Source organism: Urocitellus parryii (genome assembly GCF_045843805.1).
Source record: "Urocitellus parryii isolate mUroPar1 chromosome 13 unlocalized genomic scaffold, mUroPar1.hap1 SUPER_13_unloc_1, whole genome shotgun sequence".
NCBI classification, from domain to species: Eukaryota; Metazoa; Chordata; class Mammalia; order Rodentia; family Sciuridae; genus Urocitellus; species Urocitellus parryii.
Window position 1 is genome coordinate 1,634,790 of NW_027551761.1, and position 20,880 is coordinate 1,655,669.

A 20,880-nucleotide genomic window follows, 5' to 3' on the forward strand; every position below is an offset into this window, starting at 1 on the left:
TGTGGCAAAATTAGCATATATCAGTGTGTGTTTATATAAATATAGTGTATTGTATACAATTTTTACTTGTCAAAAATTAAGGTGGTAGCAGAGGGGATATCTAGGCAGAAACCCTCGACTCCACAACAGCCCAGAAATAAGCAGTGAAAGAACAGCTGACCAAAGAGAAGCACAGACCCACAACAGGCATTTTCTGAGGATAAGCCCAAGCAGCCAGCAGAGAACATCAACCCAATCCTCACAAAGAGATTCACAGAGGAGCACCCACAGACACGAGCCAACATACCGTGCACCCAGATATAAGCCCACTGACCTGCAACTTGCATGCTAGAGAAGGCAGAAGTCCTACACCCCCTGACAAGCCATCTAGCACATCAACCAGAATACAGTTCTCTACCTTAGACCACTATACCCCACACATTCTGAAATGTATGTGGGGGAACACACATTAGCTATGACAGCCCTGGATACCCAAAGTTTTTCTTCAGAAGGGCATGCAAAACTGTATCCCCTAACAGGGAGTAACCTAGATGTTAAGTTACAGACAATTAGAGATCATCTCCTCCAAGCCAACAGAAAACCAGTAGGTACCTGCACACACCAAAGACAGGAGGGGGGTTCCTCCAACTATATCAGAGGAGGGCTGGTATGATCAAAACCTCCACACCGTGGGAAACTTAGAAGTAAAGCTGTGGAGTGGTGGGAATCTTGTAAAGGTTCCAAATTCTGATAAAATCCAAATCAGGAAGACATGAATAAGTAACTCCCACTTTGGCAGGGAATATCAAAAGCAACTCTAATACCAATTTTGATCTTAGAGATATTACTTTACATATTGAATTCATAGAGTTTCCCCTATTATTCATACTGTTGCCCTTGACCCAATTGATTGTATTTCTTATCAGGTTTTAAAGCATTTACTGGAATCATTCTTTCTTTTCCTAGCTCAAGTTTATAACTGCTCCTCTTACTCCCTCCATTCCCTCCAGTACTGCCTGCAACTGTCGCAATCTCCTCCTATTTTGTTTTCTTTTTCTTATTGTATTTTTTCTATTTTTTCTTTTTTCTTTGCCCACATTTTCTCTTCTTCCTCTTTCAAGCACTACTCCATGTCTGTAATAGTAATTTTATTACCATAATAATGAATTTAATTTAATTACTAATTAAGCAATTTGTTGCTTTAATAACTGTTCAACCTATTCAAGAACATTACAACAATTTTAATTGGATTAGAGGAACTATGGTTCAGTAAGTTTTAATTCCCCACCTCCGCCTTAAGGTTTATTGGTATATGGCTTTGCTTGGAAGTGGTTGTAGTTAATAAGGTTTAGTATCTTTTTTCAAAGTGGTGCTGATAGTGGGCACAGAAGATACATACTGAGTGGGTATATCAATACTTGGATATTCACTCATCCTGGGACACTTAAGAGAAAGAAGCACACTCAACAATTCCGCGCCTAGAAGTAGAAGAGATAACCACCCAAGTAGATGGGGAGACATACAAACAATATGAAAAAACAAGAAAACAAACCACATTAAACAGCCCGTAACCCTTCAATCAATGATCTCCTGACACCACAGTGAGGAAACATTGTATGAAGAATTTAGAAAGTTCATAATTAAAGTGTTCAATGAACTAAAAGATGAAAGAAATGAGCTTAGAGAGAAAATACAGGAAGTGAAAGATCATTTCAATAAAGAGAGACTCTGAAAAACAAAACACAAATCTTGGAAATAAAAGAGTCAATAAATCAAATTAAAATTCAACTGGAAACATCCCCAACAGATTAGACCACAGAGAAGACAGACTCTTAGGCCCTGAAAACAAAGTATATAATATTGAAAATAAAACTGACAATAAAGAAAGATGTTTAGAGACCATGTACGGAATATTAAAGAAATCAGGGATAACATTTGGAGGCCAAATCTAAGAATCACTGGCGTAGTAGAAGACATTGAAATGCAAACTAAAGAAATACAAAACTTTTTTTGGGGGTAGGGGGGCATCAGTATCTGGAACTGAACTCAAGGGCACTCGACCACTGAGCCACATCTCCAGCCCAATTTTGGATTTCATTTAGAGACAGGGTCTCACTGAGTTGCTTGGTACCTTACTAAGTTGCTTTGAATTTGTGATCCTCCCACCTTAGCCTCCCCAGCTGCTGGGATTACAGGCATGTGCCAGTGTACCCACCAAGAAATACAAAACTTTTTAATGAAACAATCATAAGATTTTCCAAGAGACACTAGAACTCCAAACAGGCAAGATAAAAAAGGATCCTCTCCAAAACACACCATATTTAAAATGCATAATATAGTGAACAAAGATAGAATTTTAAAAGCCACATCAGAAAAACAGCAGGTCACACTCAGAAGTCAATTAAGACTCTCCACTGATTTCTCAGCCCCGAATCTAGAAGCCCAGAGGACTTGAAATAATATATACTCAGCCCTTAAAGATAACAGGTACCAACCAAAACTATTATCCAGCAAAACTATTCTTCAAAATTGAAATTACAATGAAAATGTTCCATGGTGATCAGAAAATGAAAGAATTCATAACCACTAAGTCAGAATTATAAAACATACCCAATGAAATATTTCATGCAGAAGAAAAATAAGTATGAGAGCCAGTATATGAAAAATTCTCACTAGAATAATAACCAATTACAGAAGAATTAAGTTTAAATTAAGCATTAGAAACAACTCAAAACGGCAGGGAACAAAAAAACATCTCTCTATAATAACACTGAATGTAAATGGTCTAAGATATGCAGTCAAAAGACAGACTGGCACAAACGATTAAAAAATAAGACTCAATCACACATTTTTTTTATAAGACACTCACATTACAACCAAAGACATTCACAGGATAAAGGTAAAACAAATGATGGTAAAAGATATACTATGCAAATGGAAACCAAAAGCAAGCAGCAGTAACTATTCTAATCTCTCACAAAGAGACTTCAAGCCAAAATTAATCAGAATAGACAAGGAAGGTCACGTCATACTAGTTTAGGGAATTATCAAACAGGATATAATGACTGCAAATGTGTACACTCATCTATGTATATAGAATAAAACTTTCTCAATATAAAGAATCAAATAGACCCCAGTACAAAAACACTGGGTGACTTCAACACACCTATCTCACCAACACAGAAGTCAACCAGACGTAAACTAAGTAAAGACTCTACAGAACTAAAAATACTACTAATTAAGTGGATCTAACAGACATCTATCGAATATTTCATCCATCAAAAACCAAATTTACTTTCTTTCTTCTCAGCTGCATATGAAACCTTCTCTAAAACAGCTCATATTTTAGGACACAAAACAAGATATTTTTGTTAAAGGGGGGGCAGGGAGATAATCTCTGGTATCTGTAAGATCATAGTGGAATGTATTAGAGCTCAATAACAAGATAAAGAGCAGAAACTATTCCAACATGGAGATTAATTAATACACTTTGAGTGAGAAATAAAATAAATCCTTAGAAACAAATAAAAATAGAGATACAACACAACAAAATCTCTGTGAAAGTATGAAGACATTTCTAAGAGGAAAGTTTATAGCACTGAGTGCCAACATTTAAGAAATCAGAAAGATCCCAAAATGACAATCTAATGTTACCCCTCAAGGCTCTAGAAAAGAAGAAACTAATTTCAAAATCAATAGAAAACAGGAAATAATAAGGTCAGAGCCAAAATTAATGAAATTAAGGGAAAAACATACAAAGGACAAAGGGAACAAGGAGATGGTTCTTTGAAAAGATAACAAGATTGATAAACTAACCACAGATAACACCCAAATCAACAAAATAAGAAATGAAAAAAGAAGACATCAACACACATAATTCTGAAATCCAGAGGATCATTAGACATCATTTTAAAGATATATACTCCAATAAACTGGAACATCTGGAAGACCCTAACCAATGTCTAGATAAACAATTAAAGACCAATACCCCTGAAGAAAACAGATGCAAAAATCCCTAATTTAAATATTAGCAAACCTCACTCAAAAATACATTAGGAAGATAGTAGTACACCATGATCCAATGAGTTTCACTGAGGAATGCAAGTTTGGTTCAACATTTCCAAATCAATACATGTAATTCACCATATAAATAGAAATAAGGGCAAGAATCATACAATCATCTCAATAGATGCAGAAAAAAGTCTTTGGCAAAATCCAGTACTTTTTCATGCTAAAAATGCTGGAGAAACTATGAACAAAAGAAACTTACCATAAAATTATAAAGGCTATCTATGACAAATCCAATCCAGAATAATACTGAATGAATAAAAACCAAAAGCATTTCTTCTAAAATCAAGAACAAGGCAAGGATGTGCACTCTCACCACTCCAATTCAATTTAGTTCCTTGAAACCCTAACTAGGACAATCAGGCAAAAAGGAAATTAATGGGATTATAAATAGGAAAAGAAGTTAAATTAAATCAACAGCTTTCCTATACTCAAATAATGAGCCAACTGAGACAGAAATCAGGAAAACTATCCCATTCACAATAACCTCAAAAAATAAAATATTTAAGAATAAATCTAATCAAGGAGGTAAAAGACCCCTATAATGAAAACTACAGAACACTAAAGAAAGAAATTGAAAAAGAAAATGGAAAGACCTCCCATATTCTTGGACAGGCAGAATTAATATTGTCTATAAATGGCCATACTACAAAAAGCAATATGTAGATTTAATGCAATCCCCATCAAAACACGACATTCTTCACAGAACTAGGAAAGAAAGTCCTTAAAAGTTCATTTAAGAAGAAAAAAAAAGACCCTCAAAACCAATGAAATACTGAGCAAGAGTAATGCTGGAGTCATCACAATACTTGATCTCAAATTATACTATAGAACTACAGTAACAAAAATGCATGTTATTGGCATCAAAACAGACATGAAGACGAAATAGAATAGAATAGAATAGAATAGAATAGAATAGAATAGAATAGAACAAAACAGAATAGAATACACAGAGACAAACCCAAACAAGGACAGTCATCTGATACTCAAGTCTTTCTAACAAATAGTGCTAGGAAAACTGGATATCCATACAAAGAAGAATCCTTTTTGCCTTGCACAAAACTCAACTCAAAGTGGGTCAAAACAGTACTTAGACCAAAAATTTTACATATGCTAGAAGAAAACATAGGTTCAACACTCTGACATAATGGCACCAGTACCTAAATTCCTTAATAGGATTCCTAAATCTCAAATAATAAAACCAAGAATCACAAGTGGGACGGCATCAAACTAAAAACATTCTGCAAGGCAAAGGAAATAATTGAGCATGAAGACAAGAGAGCTTACAGAATGAGAGAAAAATCTGCCAGCTACTCCAGACAGGGGATCAATTAATCCAGGATATATAAAGAACTCAAAAAGTCTAAAACCAAAAAAACAAATAACCCATTGAATAAATGGGCAAAAGAACTAAACACATGTCTCAAAAGAAGAAATAAGAGTTGGGCATGGTGGTGTACACCTGTAATCCCAGTGGCTCAGGAGGCTTAGGCAGGAGGATGAATTCAAAGCCAGCCTAAGCAAATCAGTGAGGCCCTAAGCAACTCAGTGAGATCCTGTCTCTAAATAAAATATATTTTTAAAAAAGAAGAAATAAAAATGGTTAACAAAGATATGAAAAAATATTCGATATCCCTAAATATCAGGGAAATGCAAACCAAAACTATGTTAAGATTTCAAGCGCCAGGCACGGGGCACATGTATACCTGTAATCCCGGCAGGTGGGGAGGCTAAAGCAGGAGGATGGTGGGTTCAAAGCCAGCCCCAGTAAGAGCTATGTACTAAACAACTCAGAGAGATCCTGTCTCTAAATCAAATATAAAATAGGGCTGGGGATATGGCTCAATGGTCAAGTGCCCCTGAGTTCAATTCTGGTACCCCTGTCCCACCAAAAAAAGATTTCATCTCACTCCAATTACAATGACAATCATAAAAAATACAAATAATAAAAAAATGCTGGCAAGAACGTGGGGATAAAGGTGTTTCTCATACATTGTTGGTGGGACTACACAAGCACTTTGGAAAGAAGTATGAAGATTCCTCAAAAGACTAGGAATAGAACTACCATTAAACCCACCTACCTAACTCCTTGGTATTTATTCAAAGGAACTAAAACCAGCATACTAAAAAATTTTTTTTGGTGGTACCAGGCATTGGTCTATGTTCCCTCAACTCTTTTCAGCTTTCATGAACAGGACAACCTCAGGAAAAAGGTCAGAAAACTTTTAAAATTCTGTATTTGTTAAACTCATAATTTTGATCCAATATGCATAGGTTAATATGTTTTTCTGATTACACTCTGCTTTATTCTAAGGCCAATTTACAAGGGTTAACTCTCAATCAAATAGGTTTTAAAAAAATAAGCTACAAGGCTTTTGTGTGTCTGTTTGCTTTGTGTGGGTGCACCCATGTACTGTCTGACTCTATGTATTGCCAGGTCTATATATTTGGTACAAAAAATTGACATATGAGCTCATAGATTAAAATTTTTTAAAAAATGGATCCAAATACTTTTGGTTAATATGATTTAAAAGGGTCAATTCAAATTGGGAAAATAGATAAAATGTCTTTAAAGTTACTAATACACAGTTTTGTTTCTAGATGGTTAAACAGCTGTTAAAATGTTAATGTCTATAAAGTGTTTGATATACATCATCTCTAGGATTTTTATTCAACAACAAAAAGATTACTAATACTATTTAATGCACTTGTATGATACCTTGTTTTTAAAAAAAGATACATAAATTACATCTAAACCTATATGAAATGAATCATGGATGTGTTTGCTAGAGACATCTAATTGGTTTACAAAGTTAAAATGCTGACTGTTAAATATAATATCAAGTACTCTTAACTCCTTAAATTCCAGAAGGTAAAATATTTAAACAATGTTGGCGTTTTCATAAATTGGTAAACTAAAAAGGAAATTTAAAATTATCTTGTGTTATTATAAAAACAAGGTTACTGTAAATTACAAAGTCCCAACAGGTATAATTCTACATAAAAGGAGTCAAGAGGTTTCAACTGTATTTCAATTAAAGTACTGTAAATAACAAATATTTCATCTTATTAAAATAGATTAATTTATCTAAATTCAAAAATTTATAAGGTTTATTTCAAGGTACAAACAAAAAAAGGATCAATGGATTAAAAATTATTAAAAAGTTCTAAATATAAAAATATATTTAATAAAAAACGTTTCCAGGTAAAAAGTCTTCATGTGATAAAATATAATTATAATACATGTAAGTAAACAATAAAAGGGTCTAATTAAGTAATATAAAGGTCTATAAATAAAAGACAAATATTAAAAGGTTTATATGTAACTAAGTTGGTTTTATATGTAACATAGTTAAAACTATTCAAGGTTGTTCCCTAAAGACAAATAATAATGTACTGATATATTTATATGTTAAAATAATAAAAACTTCTAAAAATATTAGTTACATTGTGTCTGTTAAGTTTTATCCCCTAGAACAAGTAATCTTGGAGAAATTAAGGTTTGTACATCTGTGGCTAAACAGCAACTGTTATTTTAAAGTATTGTCCTACATTACAGAGTCTAGATTTTCCTTGAAAAGCTAACCTTGGTTAATATAAAAACATCAATAAAAAATGTGGTAAATATGTTCATATCTTTCAGGTATACAAGTCTTTAAGGTAAAAAAGGTTTAAAGAAACATTTTATCAAGCTGGTAGTCTCCAAACTAAAATTGTCTGTAATGGTAATTTAAACTTAAAAAGATAATAAATTTTATTAGAGATTTACTTATATCATTTGATGTTTTGTAACCAAATCTTATGTTACCTTTTACAATAAGATACAAAAATTTAAAGATATTTTAAAAAGTAAGAGAGCCTAATTTTTTAAAGATTAATAATTTAAAACATTTTGCCAATTTTCCACCTGGAAAAAAATGTTAAGGGCTCTCAGCCTTTCCTTAATTAATGTTTCAGATGTATGTCATATTGTACTACTAAAATTCATACAGAGTCAGAAAACAATATATGTAAATTTTATAAAATTATATCTAAAAAGAGAGACAAAGATCAACTTTAAAACTAAAACATTTTACCTAAGATTGTGAAGAACCCTGCCTTACCTGAGATAAGGCTCTGCCTCCCACCTTACAGCATGTCAAAGTAGGCCACGTTTCAGTTAATTTAAAGTTATATTCAAAAATTAACTTTATTGGAAAAATTACTGTGATCTCAAATAAAAAATATAATGTATAACTCAGCCAAGGCTCAAAATTATATACAAGCTAAATATGTTTTTACTATTGTTAATTTCACTTTGTATTTTCATTATAACTAAAAAAAAAATGTGACCACTACACTTGGAGCAACCAAGAGACCTTTACTGTGACAGTGTCTGATTAACACAAAAGAGAAAGAAAGAAAGAGAGAGAGAGAGAGAGAGAGAGAGAGAGAGAGAGAGAGAGAGAGAGAGAGAGAGAAGGAAAGAAAAAGTGAGAGGGAGAATGAGAAACAGGGAAAGTGAGAGAAAAAGGAGAGAGCAAGAGAGGAGGACCTGGCAAAAGAGAGTTTTTATAGCCAAAATCTAATGGAGTCTCTGGGTCTGCAAGCTGCCTTGTTGGCGTAGAATGATTGGATCATACAGTAGATGCTAAGGTTTCATCTTCTCCTTCAGGCAGATCTTCAGCATTACATAAATTAATAAATAAAATAAGGATATTGTGTTATGTAAAAATTAACTGTAAAAGTTAAAGCCCAGCATTCTTACTTTAAAACGGGTAAAACTAACTTGCTGGATGTTTAAGGCCAAATTTAAATATTAAGTTTAAAATAAAGGGGCCAAAGAAACCAATATTTGACTCTTGCCCTCTAAGTCAGCCTGAACCCAGGACAGGGGAAAAGCTTTGCAACTCTGGACCACATAACCTCTCAATAAGGGAGATTAATGAGACCTCTGAAGAACAGAAAGCCAATGAGTGTCCATGCTGCAAACCAGGAGGGTCATTTAAAAAGGAGACATGCCTGATGCTTCCAAGGGAAGCCATCTGGTCAGCAAGACCTTGACCCATCCTAATGCAGATGACACTAACAGAGCAAAAGTGGTGCTCACAAGTTCCCCAAAAAATGTCCTCCAAAGAAACTCAGCTGACTCTTACCAATAGATAGGAACAAGGTCAGTTTGACCAGCTTGGTCTTAAACACCTAGCAAAAACAGTTAAAACCAAAGCACAGCCGTTCCTGGACATTTAAAAACAAAGAACAGTTATTTTAATGTAACTTAAAATGTACACTAGTGTTAGCATCCCCCAAAATAAGAAAGACTGGAGACAACAGAAGAGAAATTCTTAGGCAAAAATGCCTGATAACTACCAATAAACATTGCCAGAAGTTTTTAGTCAGTTTAAGGCCTACAGATCTTCCTAACGTCCTACACAGGAAGATATAATCAGTGTGTATTAATATAATTATCTAATCCTAAGTAACAAAGGATCTTTACTGAACACAGAGGTTATGCCAAAAAGGTATTTCTTACAAAAATCAGATGACATTAACAATAATTTAACTAAATGTTGTGTCTATATTCCTGATAATTCTGACAACGTTAAAAAAAAAGTGCCTTATTGGGCTTTGTTAGGCCTTGTTATGGGGACAATTTCTCAGGTCTTCTGCCTCCTGGTAAACAATTATTAATTTCTGTCATTTTCAAGATATTCATGGACAAGTTCCAGATGCTACAACTGCTATTTTGTATTAACCTTACTTCAGCTCTCATGTCTTTTTGTTTCTCTCATAGAAGTGCCTACCCCAGGTGACTTTACATCCTATTGCTCCTGAGCCAGATTTTTACCATGGACTTCTTGACCCATTCAGTTTCTAAAATGGGACTCCAAACTGCTCATCCACTGCACATTGCCCCTTTTCAGCTGGAAGTAGCAAGAATGGTCATCGCCCTTTTCCCTTACAGCAGTAGGAGGTCCCTAATATTAGAGAAAAAAATTATGGTCAACACAGATGTTTGCCAATATGTCTAGCTCAGGAAGATGTACCTGGGAAACTGCTCCCAAGATCACCCTGGGTGATCTTCCATAAAGAGACACTCGCTTCCACAACCCAACTTATAAGTGGGACAACTTCCCATTCACCAAAAATTGTGCTTCCCAGGTCCCACTTTGAACTCCTTGCCTAAATCTCCAACCTGTCAATAACTCTGAACTATGTAACCTACTATTTTGATGGAGTAAAGGGAAAAAAACACCTGAACTTATTAAAAGGCCAGGCCCCACTGATTTATCAACATAGACTGGCTGCCCCCATTTTAGTTCCCCTCCTGGCTGGTTTGGGAAGTCCCTCAGCTGTCAAATAGATATAGATTTAGGAAAACTAGAAAGGTCAATCTCCAAACTAGAGGTTTCACTAGACTCTCTGACAAAAATAGTCTTACAGAACAGATGAGGTCTAGATGGTCTCTTTATGAAACAAGGAGGATTTTGTATGGCTCCAGGAGAAACTTGTTTCTCTGCAAACCATTCTGGGATAATAAAGGACAGTTTGGCGCTTGTGAGAAACAGGTTAAAGATAAGAGAGAAAACACTAGAAACTTCAGGCAATTGGTTCTAAAACCTATTCTCATGGTCCCCTTAGTTGACTACCATCATTTCATCCATAGTTGGGTCCCTAGTCCTTCTCCTGATTGGTATTACTGTAGGACCCTGCCTCTAAAAAAACCTCCTAAACCATATACACAAGAATGTAGGTGAGGTCGAAGTTATGGTCTTACGAGCCCAGTACAGTCCCTTAGACACATAAAGATGGAAAAAAAAAAAAAAACAACTGAGGCCTAATGATGTGCAAGATTGACATCAAACCTACTAAAACCAGTGGGGAATGTGATAGTAGGAGCAAATGTGACTCCATTTTGTTTTATGACTTCATCCTGTAAAACAACCATGCCAAGTAGAAGAGTCATGACTGGAGCAAGATGTTCTTTTCCTTTTGCTATAGAAACCTTTAGATGGGGTAGACAGAGAAGATGGGAGGGGAAGGGAGGGGAGGGGAGGGGAGGGGGGATAGTAGAGGATAGGAAGGGCAGCAGAATACAACAGACACTAGTATGGCAGTGTGTACAAAAGTGGATGTGGAATCGATGTGAATCTGCAATCTGTATACAGGGTAAAAATGAGAGTTCATAATCTGCTTGAATCAAATCTATGAAATATGATATGTCAAGAGGTTTGTAATGTTTTGAACAACTAATAATAAAAAAAAGAAAAGAAACCTTTAAGAACACAAAACTATCTAATGGGGTATTGTTTCTGTAACTAGGGTAATGGGGCTCTGTTTCTGTAACTAGGGTGACTGAACTAACTGTGATTGGTTAGGCTTCCCTCCGCTTGACTGCACTGTCCCGCTTTTGTAACCTGGCTTGCTTGCATTGGCTAGACCCCCTGAATATCCCTTTTGCGGTTTTCAGGCTTATAAGGAGTGCCCTTGCAATTGTGCGGGGCTGATCAGGGGAACAGCTTTATGTTCTGGTCAGCCGCCACCAGTGTGCTTCAATAAAGGCTTGATTCGATTATACATGAGTGGTCTGGAAGTCAGTTTATGAAACCCTGTGATGAAGCTTTAACTATAACAGTACAATGAATCAAAATGCATTCTACTGTCATATAATACACACACACACACACACACACACACACACACACACATATATATATATATATATATATATATATATATACACATATATATAATTAAAATAAATAAATTTTTAAAAAAAGAAAAAGAGAATCAGCTATTTCAGCGGTGGGGGGGGGGGGCGCGGGGCAGGGCACGGTACCAGGAATTGAACTCAGGGGCACTCGACCACTGGGCCACATACCCAGCCCTTTTTTGTATTTTATTTAGAGACAGAGACTCACTGAGTTGCTTAGTGCCTCCCATTGCAGAGGCTGGCTCTGAACTCACAATCCTCCTACCTCAGCCTCCCGAGTCACTGGGATAACAGACATGTGCCATTGTGCCCAGCCAGAACCAGCTATTATAAATAAATGGGAAAATATTAAAGCACTATAATTTTTATGATAAAATTTATTTAATAAAAATTAGAAAAATAATCCCATTCATGAGAAAACATAAGAACAAATTCATTCAAATCTACCAAAAAAAAGTATTCTAATTAATGGGTCCACTTGAAAAGAATGCTGAAGAACTTAAGTACACTGGGAGAAATTCTGATTTCTAGAACTCACAAGGCATAGCACATTGCCACTCACAATGCCACTCATGAGGCATTCACAACGCCACTCATGAGGCATTCACAACAGAAGGAAGGAAGCCAATAAAGCTCACCCTCATTTCTGAAGTACAATCCATTTTTTTTCATTATAGAAGTGTTTTAACTTTTGGTTGTTTTAATACAAAACACTTCATCTTCAAGGCATGGCAAGTATTCAAATTATCAAGTTCAGTTTCCTCCCATCCCCAATCTCTTTCACTTACTAACCCTGGTCTAAACATATTACTTTAATATCATTGAAAAGTGACAGTATCAGTTTCCAAAGAGTGCTGTAACAAAAAATACCACATATTAACAACAGAAATTTATTCTCTCAGTTTTGGAGGGCAGAAATCCAAAATCAAGGTCTCTGTGAGGCTGGATCCTTCTGGAGACTCTGAAGGAGAAACTATACCATGGTGCCCTCCCCCACACTTTGGTGGCTGCAGACTATCCTTGGCATTGCCTGGCTTATGCGTGCATTATTCCCCTGTCTTCACATGATCTTCTCTTCTGCATGTTTCTTTTATTTCTTGTAAGGATACTTTCTCATTGAACCTTAGAGTCTCTCAGATAATACAGGATATGCTCATTTTGAGACCCTTTAATTACATCTTTAATGATCCTCTTTCCAAATAAGGTCACATTTATAGGCTCCTAGATTGCCATAGCTTGTGGGAAGGAACGAGGATGCACCATGCAAGCCACTATGTTTCTAGGATTAGTTATATCCTAATTACCCCTAAATGTTTATTTCTTAAAAGAAATTCCAAAATGTGCAATGTCACACTTTTTCTCCATTTCATTTTATTTCACAATTAGTTATCTGGTAATGTTTTTCAAATAGATTCATTCTCTTACAAACCCTTCTCTAGTGTTTTCATTAGTTACTATGGACAAGGTAGGCATGGTAGAACAGATAGATATTAAATGCTTTGGGCTTAAAAAATAGCATTTTTGTGGATGACCAAAATAGAATACTCTCCTGCATGAACTGAGTAGTCTTCAATTTCACTATAACTTAAGTTTAAATTTCTACCTACCTTATGTTTTAATTCTTTACCCTAGCTAGGACACATACTCTTTAAACATACAATTTAAACCTATTCATCTGCAGACATCTGTCATGTTCAACACTGTATTTAATTTTTACAGGGTACAGTTATTTCATCCATAACACTGATAAGCTGTCATTTACATGTGAAAGTTACCAAGGAAGGTTACTATACCATACACATCCTTAAGTGAAGACAACTGTTTCAAAGAAGGACATCATGAAATGGGAATATCTCCAAATTCTCTAAATCACAATAGCAAAAAATTCAGACTTATAAATGATGCAAAATTTCACTGTCAATGTTGAAACGGTGCTTTCTTATATGACACTCACAAAAGCAGCAGCTCATCTATGTTCTTCATGGGAACAGAAGAAACAAAACCTCTTCAGCTCCAAATTCAGGCTACCCACTAACCCCAACCTTTGTCCTGCTGTACAAAAACAAAAAATATGGCCCAAAGCCTGGGAAGATGCTCACTTGGATCTGAAATGTTCCCTAAAGGCCCATGTATTCAAGGCCTGGCCCCAGCTTTGTTTTCTTGGCTGGTGGGGCCTGGTAGGAGGAAGCGGGGGTCACTGTGGGCATGCCATTAAAGGTGGTTTTGGAAATTAGGCCCCTTTTTCCCTCTTTGCCTTCCAGCTGCCATGTAATTTCTCACCACAGGTCCAAAAGCAATGGAACCAACCATGGACTGAAACTTCCAAAACCATGAGCCAAGGTAAACCTGTCCTCCTCCTACATGTCTACCTCAGGTATTTTGTCCCAGTGATACAAAGATGACCAACAGAGAAGCCATCTCTCCTCTTCTACTCAGGGTCTGACTGTGTGCAGGAAGCTCTCAGTTAGGGCACACACATTTAAATGCATGAATAAAAGTTTCAAAACTGGAGCTGGGGTTATGGCTCAGTGGTAGAGCACTTGCCTAGCATGTGTGAGGCACTGGGTTCAATTCTCAGCACCACATATAAATAAATGAACTAAATAAAGGCCCATCGACATCCAAAAAATACTAAAAAAAAAAAAAAGTTTCAAAACTGCCAGGTAGTCCTTTAACAAAAGAGATCCAAGCAGTGATATCAATGTAGACTGTACAATAATTGAAAACTTAAAATAACATAGAAAAGCAAAGAAAACAGCACAAAAAGAAAGTAATATCCAGTATATGACCACCATCTGCAGCTAAAAAGGAGCATATTTTGAATAGGGATTTCACTAAAAGAGCCAACAATACAGTAGTCTCCTCTGCCTTTTCCATGAACAGAATTTTGCCTTAGACACTGTAACTGGGAACACAGTAAGAATACTGAGAGACAGGAGTGAACAATTCATACCTCCACCAGGAATAATTGCCAACTTTGTTTCAACCAGGCCAATTTTTGCAGAGGAAGCTACAAAGAAAAAAGAAAATTAAGAAACATACACATCATAGCATTAAAAAACCACAACTTGAAAGAGTTAGTAAACTAAGATACATTAGAACACTGTTTACTAATTTAACTGGTGTCACTTTTTTTTAATCACTTCAAAAGATACTTAGAGAAACAAGAAAATACTCTAAATTACTTATATATAAGGAGAGTAACACAACATTTTCTGTTAAAAACTGCTTGGCAGTGAATTCGTTTTTGATGGTAAAAGACAAGAACTGTAACTATATTATTAGAGCTAATACTACTTGAAGGCTTGGATCTCAGTAATTATTCAGGATCAGGAGAGAGACTGTGTCTGACAAGCACAAATTCTTTAGCTGCCTGAATTGTCCCCTAGATCAAACAGCTTAATATATCAGATATGGCAACTTCTCAAGACCATGTCTCTAGTTACTTTCAACAAATAGTTTTACTGTTTGACAGTTGGGAAGCATTCCTTTTTTTATGTTTGTTTTCACAAGTACCTTACAACATCTTCATCATTTCTTAATGTGCATATTCAAATGTACTTAGACTATTTTTCACATCCTCATTACAAGAGCCTGCATTCTTTCAAAATGGATTCCAGATACCTTAGCTTGTCAATTGAAAAGCAAACTGATCTCTAGCACCATAAAACAATAACTGATGTCATCATTAAAAGAATATATAGGGACTTAAAGTAGAAAGAAAGAAAACATACATAAGGACAAGCAACCACTAGTCTCAAGACACAATCCAAATTATTTAAATGAATTATACTGACTCTACTTTTAATATGCAGCCATATCAGGTGACAATGGGAGCCAAGGGAAGAATAATGCCTGCTGTCTGCTGTCTGATCAGTCCCAGAGCCCATGGAACAGCTAGAGCTGAAACCCTCTGGAAGACATTGTCCAGAAACATCAACACAGAAGATTGGTATTCACACTTACTCCAGGGGGGTAATAGAACTGTGGCCTGTGATTCCAGTTCAGTCACCCCTTTGGCCTTGTTACTTCCCCTCTTTCTGTTCCCAGCGTCTTCCTGCACCAAAGCACTGTGCTTGCAGGGTTGCTAGGCACACTGAGTGACTAAATATATGTCAAGTGTGTACCAGGCACCTGGGCAGCACTCAGTAACTGGTCAACACTAATTGTCTTCATTATTTTCATAACCATCTCTACATACTCAGAAAACCACTTAGGAATAGAATGAATTGCAAAGGGATTATGTTATTATTACTGCACTTAAGAGTTATTAAGTACTTGGTCTAAGCACTCCCACAGTGGTTTCCCCCATTTAGAGAGGGGGGGGAATTCATCTGAAAAGGACAAGACCTACTGTTCAAACTCACATCTGTCTGACCTAACATCTCTTCCTACTGCCATAAAACAGCAAGAGACAACAGAAGATCCCTTTCTTCAGTGGGGTTCTAAATGCACCATGAGGCCCAACAGGTGACTTTTAAAATGTCTCACTCAAAAACAGGACCAGAACAAAATACTGGAATTAACTCAAAAGTAAATCCAAAATCCATTTTTGAACATTACATTTTTAATAGGATCAATTCCCACCTACCTGCTACTCGTATATCACAGGCCAGAGCCAATTCAAGACCACCACCTAGCGCAAGGCCATCTATTGCTGCAATCATTGGCACTGGAAGATTAGCTGAAACAGGATGACAAAGGTCATGCTTCTTCAATTAGTTCATTATCTCACTATGTAATTCCATTTTTTTGTGAATACATTTTTAAATGGGATATTGTATATAGACTCTATATCCATTTTACCTTTAGCAAACCATTTACATCTCCATCATTATTCTTCAAAAACTTTTATCTAATGATTGCATAGTGTGCCAACACTTGAATATACAATAATCATCTTTAAACCTTCCTACATTAATGAATTTTTCATAAATGCTTTTGGTCAAATTAATAGTTCTATGACTTTTTATAGTATAGTCTTTTACAAGTTGTTTGGTTCATAAAAATTTCAAGGTGAAATGACACGCATAACTCAAATTCATGATCATTTAAGGGCTACTTGGAGGCTAAGAATGACAACCTCATTTAAAGAAATGATATATGCCTTACAAGAAAGAAGAAGCCCAACCAGTTGCTGTGGCAGCTCCACCATTTAGTGACAGGTGCTCAATGGGCTCCACCCAAAGTCACACCTCCTGGGGAGGAGACTTTGGGAAAAAGCCACCATTCACAGAACTCTAAACTACACTTCTGGAGTCTAGAGAAAGAATATTATTGTATAGAGATTTTTGTAAGTTACAATATACAGATATGTCTAGGCATAGTGGCATATGCCTATAATCCCAACAACTCGGGAGCTGAGGCAAGAGGATCACAATTTCAAGGCCAGCCTGGCAACTTAGTGCGACCCCTTATCGAGATAAAAAATAAAAAAGAGCTGAGGATATAGATATAGCTCATGGCACAGTGCCCCTGGCTTCTATCCCCAGTGCTGGGAGTGGGGGACATTTTACTTCTATAACTTGTCAAAAAATGACTGGTTATATTCATTGATTACTCTGTAAAACAGAAAAATTTCTATTAGTTTTAATTCTGACTATGGGAATTTGAAGTTAGGCTGGCTAATCTTATTATATAAAGAGAATACAGGTTTTTAAAAGATGCCATCCCATGTAGCACAGTGGTAGAATGCTTGACCAACATGTGCAAAGCCCTGGGTTTAACCACTGGACCACAAAATAAGGTGGGGAGGCATTAGTCCCTAAAACCTCTCTCTTTCATTAGTATGCTAACAGATGAAATTCCCCAAAAGAGGCAAATCATTTTATTTCTTTAGAAACATATGAATTTGCCCAGTGCAGTGGTGCACTCCTGTAATCCCAGCGGCTCAGGAGGCTGAGACAGGAGGATCGAAAGTTCAAAGCCAGCCTCAGCAAAAGCAAGGCACTAAGCAATTCAGTGAGACCCTGTCTCTAAATAAAATACAAATTAGGGCTGGGGACATGGATCAGTGCTCAAGAGCCCCTGAGTTCAAGCCTCAGTACCAAAAACAAAAACAAAAACATGAATTTGTGGACTAGGGATGCAGCTGAGCAGTTAGAGCACTTGCCTAACATGTGCAGATGCTCAATGATCAATCCACAATACAAAAAAAAAAACAATCCCCAAACTTGAAGTATGCTGAATCTCACCCATTCGCACATCAAGAAATTTTCCAGTTTTACTCTGAGACTAAAGTCTGAAAAGGCAGAGAAAGAGCACACATGTGCAGCTGCCACCCAAGACAGAACACTCTAGCAAGAGCAGAGATGCATAGGGCTTTTGCACAGGGAAGACACCTAATGTTCTTTTCTAGCACACTTAGCAGGGGAAAGAAAGATTTATCAGTGTCGACAATCAGGAAATGAGTTTAATGTACAAACACTATCTAGTGAATTTTAACTTTAAAAGAAAAAAATCAATAAAGTGATTAAATGGCAACTTAATCTCAATGGTTCCCCAAAGTCATCTTAAGCTCCTACAAATGAAATAGAATGACTTTGTCACTTGCTCATGACACTTCCTTCTTCCTAAGAACCTGGTTACAGAGCTTATCTATTTGTAGTTCCCTCAATCTTCAACCTCTCCAATCTCATGTCCCTCCCATCAAAACCTTTCCTGAGGCCCTACCTTGGGCTCATCTCCCTTTACAAACTAGTTTCTGGGCAGAGTAGAATAAGTCCATGTCACCCATACCCATACACTCCAAGCCACCAAGATGTTTGCTCCAGGTCCCACAACCAGTGTACAATCTTCAGTCCCCATTAAACATATAGCCTTTAAGATCAGAGTAATCCTGATTACTGTCTCCTTGAATTACCTTTTCCATTTGCCTGCTGGGTCCCACATCCTTCCTGGTTAATTCTCAGTCTTGTACCTTCTCAGTATAAGCTTTACTCATGAGTTCTCATTCCCACCCAGCTTTTATTATCTGTAATGCCAAGAAGTCCACATTCCTCTACCTCAAACTCAAATTTCTTTCTATACTATGTCTGTATAGCCACCTGCCTACTGGACATCTCCACTTAAACACTTATTCATGTCCACGACAACTCTTCAACACTTCTAGATTCTAACTCATAGTTAGGAGCAGACCCACTCACCAAGTCATCCAAGAAGCCATCCTGGATTCCTTTTCAATGCCCATATGCCCAGCTGTCTTGAGTCTTCTAACAGCTTGCTAATCTTCAAGGTCCCCTCCCATTCTGTTAGAGTTTTGGGTATCATCATTCCTCACCAGTAGGAAGCCTCAAAATTAATTTCTTTACCTAACCCTCTGATGCATATTCCACATTTCTACAGGGCTTTTCCCCTGTCTAAAATTGTACAATTATTGATTCCATCTCTGAGATAAAATGAAGTAAACAAGAGGCACCTATTGTCTACCTATTCATCTTTTCTCCAGCCTCAGACAGATACTCTGTGTTCCAACCCCAAGCTAACAGAAGCACCTCTAGAAGTTACACCCATTCAAGAATCCACACCTATGCAAGAGTTGCACCTCCATCTAGAATACCTAGCTAGTCCTTACGTTCTTACATGTCTTTCAAAGCACTACTCAAATATCCCTCCCTTTGTTTCCATGATACTCTGGGCACCCTTCTCTGTCAAACCATCCCCTACTGCACTGCCCATCTGAAACAAAGACCTGATGTCAAATCAAGGCTACTCAATAACATTCTTAAACTGGGATATACCTCCAAGTTTTTCACTGCCTGTTCCCCATCCACTACTTTAAACTTGGTATTTTATCTCCTTTTCTATAATTGTTAATTCTTTTGTTTTTAATACCTTAAAAAACAATATGAACTTATGCAGTCACAGGGAGCTTCAGAAATAAAAAACCCCAAAGTGTTCCTAAGCTGGAGAGTGTCTCAGTAGAGAATGAATGCTCTCTCTCTGAAGCATGGAATGCCATGCACTGGTAAGTCGGGAAGGAACTCATGAAGAAGCTTCTGGAAAAGTGACACTGGAATGAATATGCATCTGGTCACCCTACCTGTTTCTAAACACACTGCTCCTAGAACCATTGGAATCTTTGGAGTGATAAGACTATACTTTGTATGCCAGCCAGATAACTGATGAAAAGCTTCATCATGAGAGCTGATCACAGAAAAGACCAAGCCAGGATTAGATGGCTGGAACTTTCAGCCCCAGCCCCTAAAATCTTTAGGGAGGGGAGAGGAGCTGAAGGTCAAGCTAATCACTCAGCCTCTGGACATGAGAAGTAAACAAAATGTGAAGGGGCTGATCTGGGAGGGGCTCAAATCAATCAGCTCCTGATCAGGTGCTCTTGATTCTGATGTTAGAGAATATAACCTTTTCCCCAATATTTAATACTTTTGGAATTAATAAAAATTATTTTTAAATTTGATAGTTTACAATTTGAGAAACTAAGTTTCTCATGAAGGATAAAAAATTAACATTACGATTTATAAGAAATATATAATGCAAAATGACAAGAAATTTGGGGTCCTCGTACCAGAAAAAGGTGGGGGTGGAGGCGTAGTATGAGAGAGACTATAATGCCAGTAACTCCAGAGGCTGAGTGGGGCATGAGGTCGCAGGTTGGATGCCAGCCTGGGAGACTTAGCAAGGTCTTATCTCAAAATAAAAAATAAAAGGGCTGATAGAACAGAAGGGAGGAAAGGACAAAGGAAGGGAGGGAACCAGAAAGGTAATAAGAAAAAGAAAGAGGAAGAACAAGGAGAGGAGGAGGAATCACAGCATCTTCAAATCACTGAAAAGGTTAACTACTTGAGATTTTAAATATTAATATTTTAGCATTGTGGAAAGCTGTCTATAAAATTTTCCTACTCAAAAATTATTTAGGTAAAATAGCTTACTTATTATTCCATATTAGCTATTTCACATCTTGATAAATTTAAAACTATATATAATTCTTGTTCCCCCCACCCCAGACCAAGACATTTGTCCTGTTTTTCAGGAAAATATGCATCATCTCAAAGGGAATGCCACTTTCACAGTTATCTGATATGCCTGTTTTTACATCTTATATTTCTTCTACCTGTGAGTAAACACAGGGGAAACAATAAAACCCACCTTTAGAAAGGAGATTATCAGTTTAAAGATCTGAA

The 20,880-nt window shown here is 36.6% G+C and overlaps 1 protein-coding gene across 1 annotated transcript in view; it reads right to left on the reverse strand.

The window, feature by feature from the left end:
- Window positions 1-20,880, reverse strand: part of LOC144251292 (methylglutaconyl-CoA hydratase, mitochondrial-like) — a 79,127-nt gene that overhangs the window by 10,991 nt on the left and 47,256 nt on the right. Inside the window, exons 4-5 of the mRNA XM_077794325.1 lie at window positions 16,332-16,424; window positions 14,694-14,750 (exon numbers count right to left, since the gene is read on the reverse strand). Coding sequence (XP_077650451.1) covers window positions 14,694-14,750; window positions 16,332-16,424 — 150 coding nt within the window. The remainder of the gene's footprint in view (window positions 1-14,693; window positions 14,751-16,331; window positions 16,425-20,880) is intronic.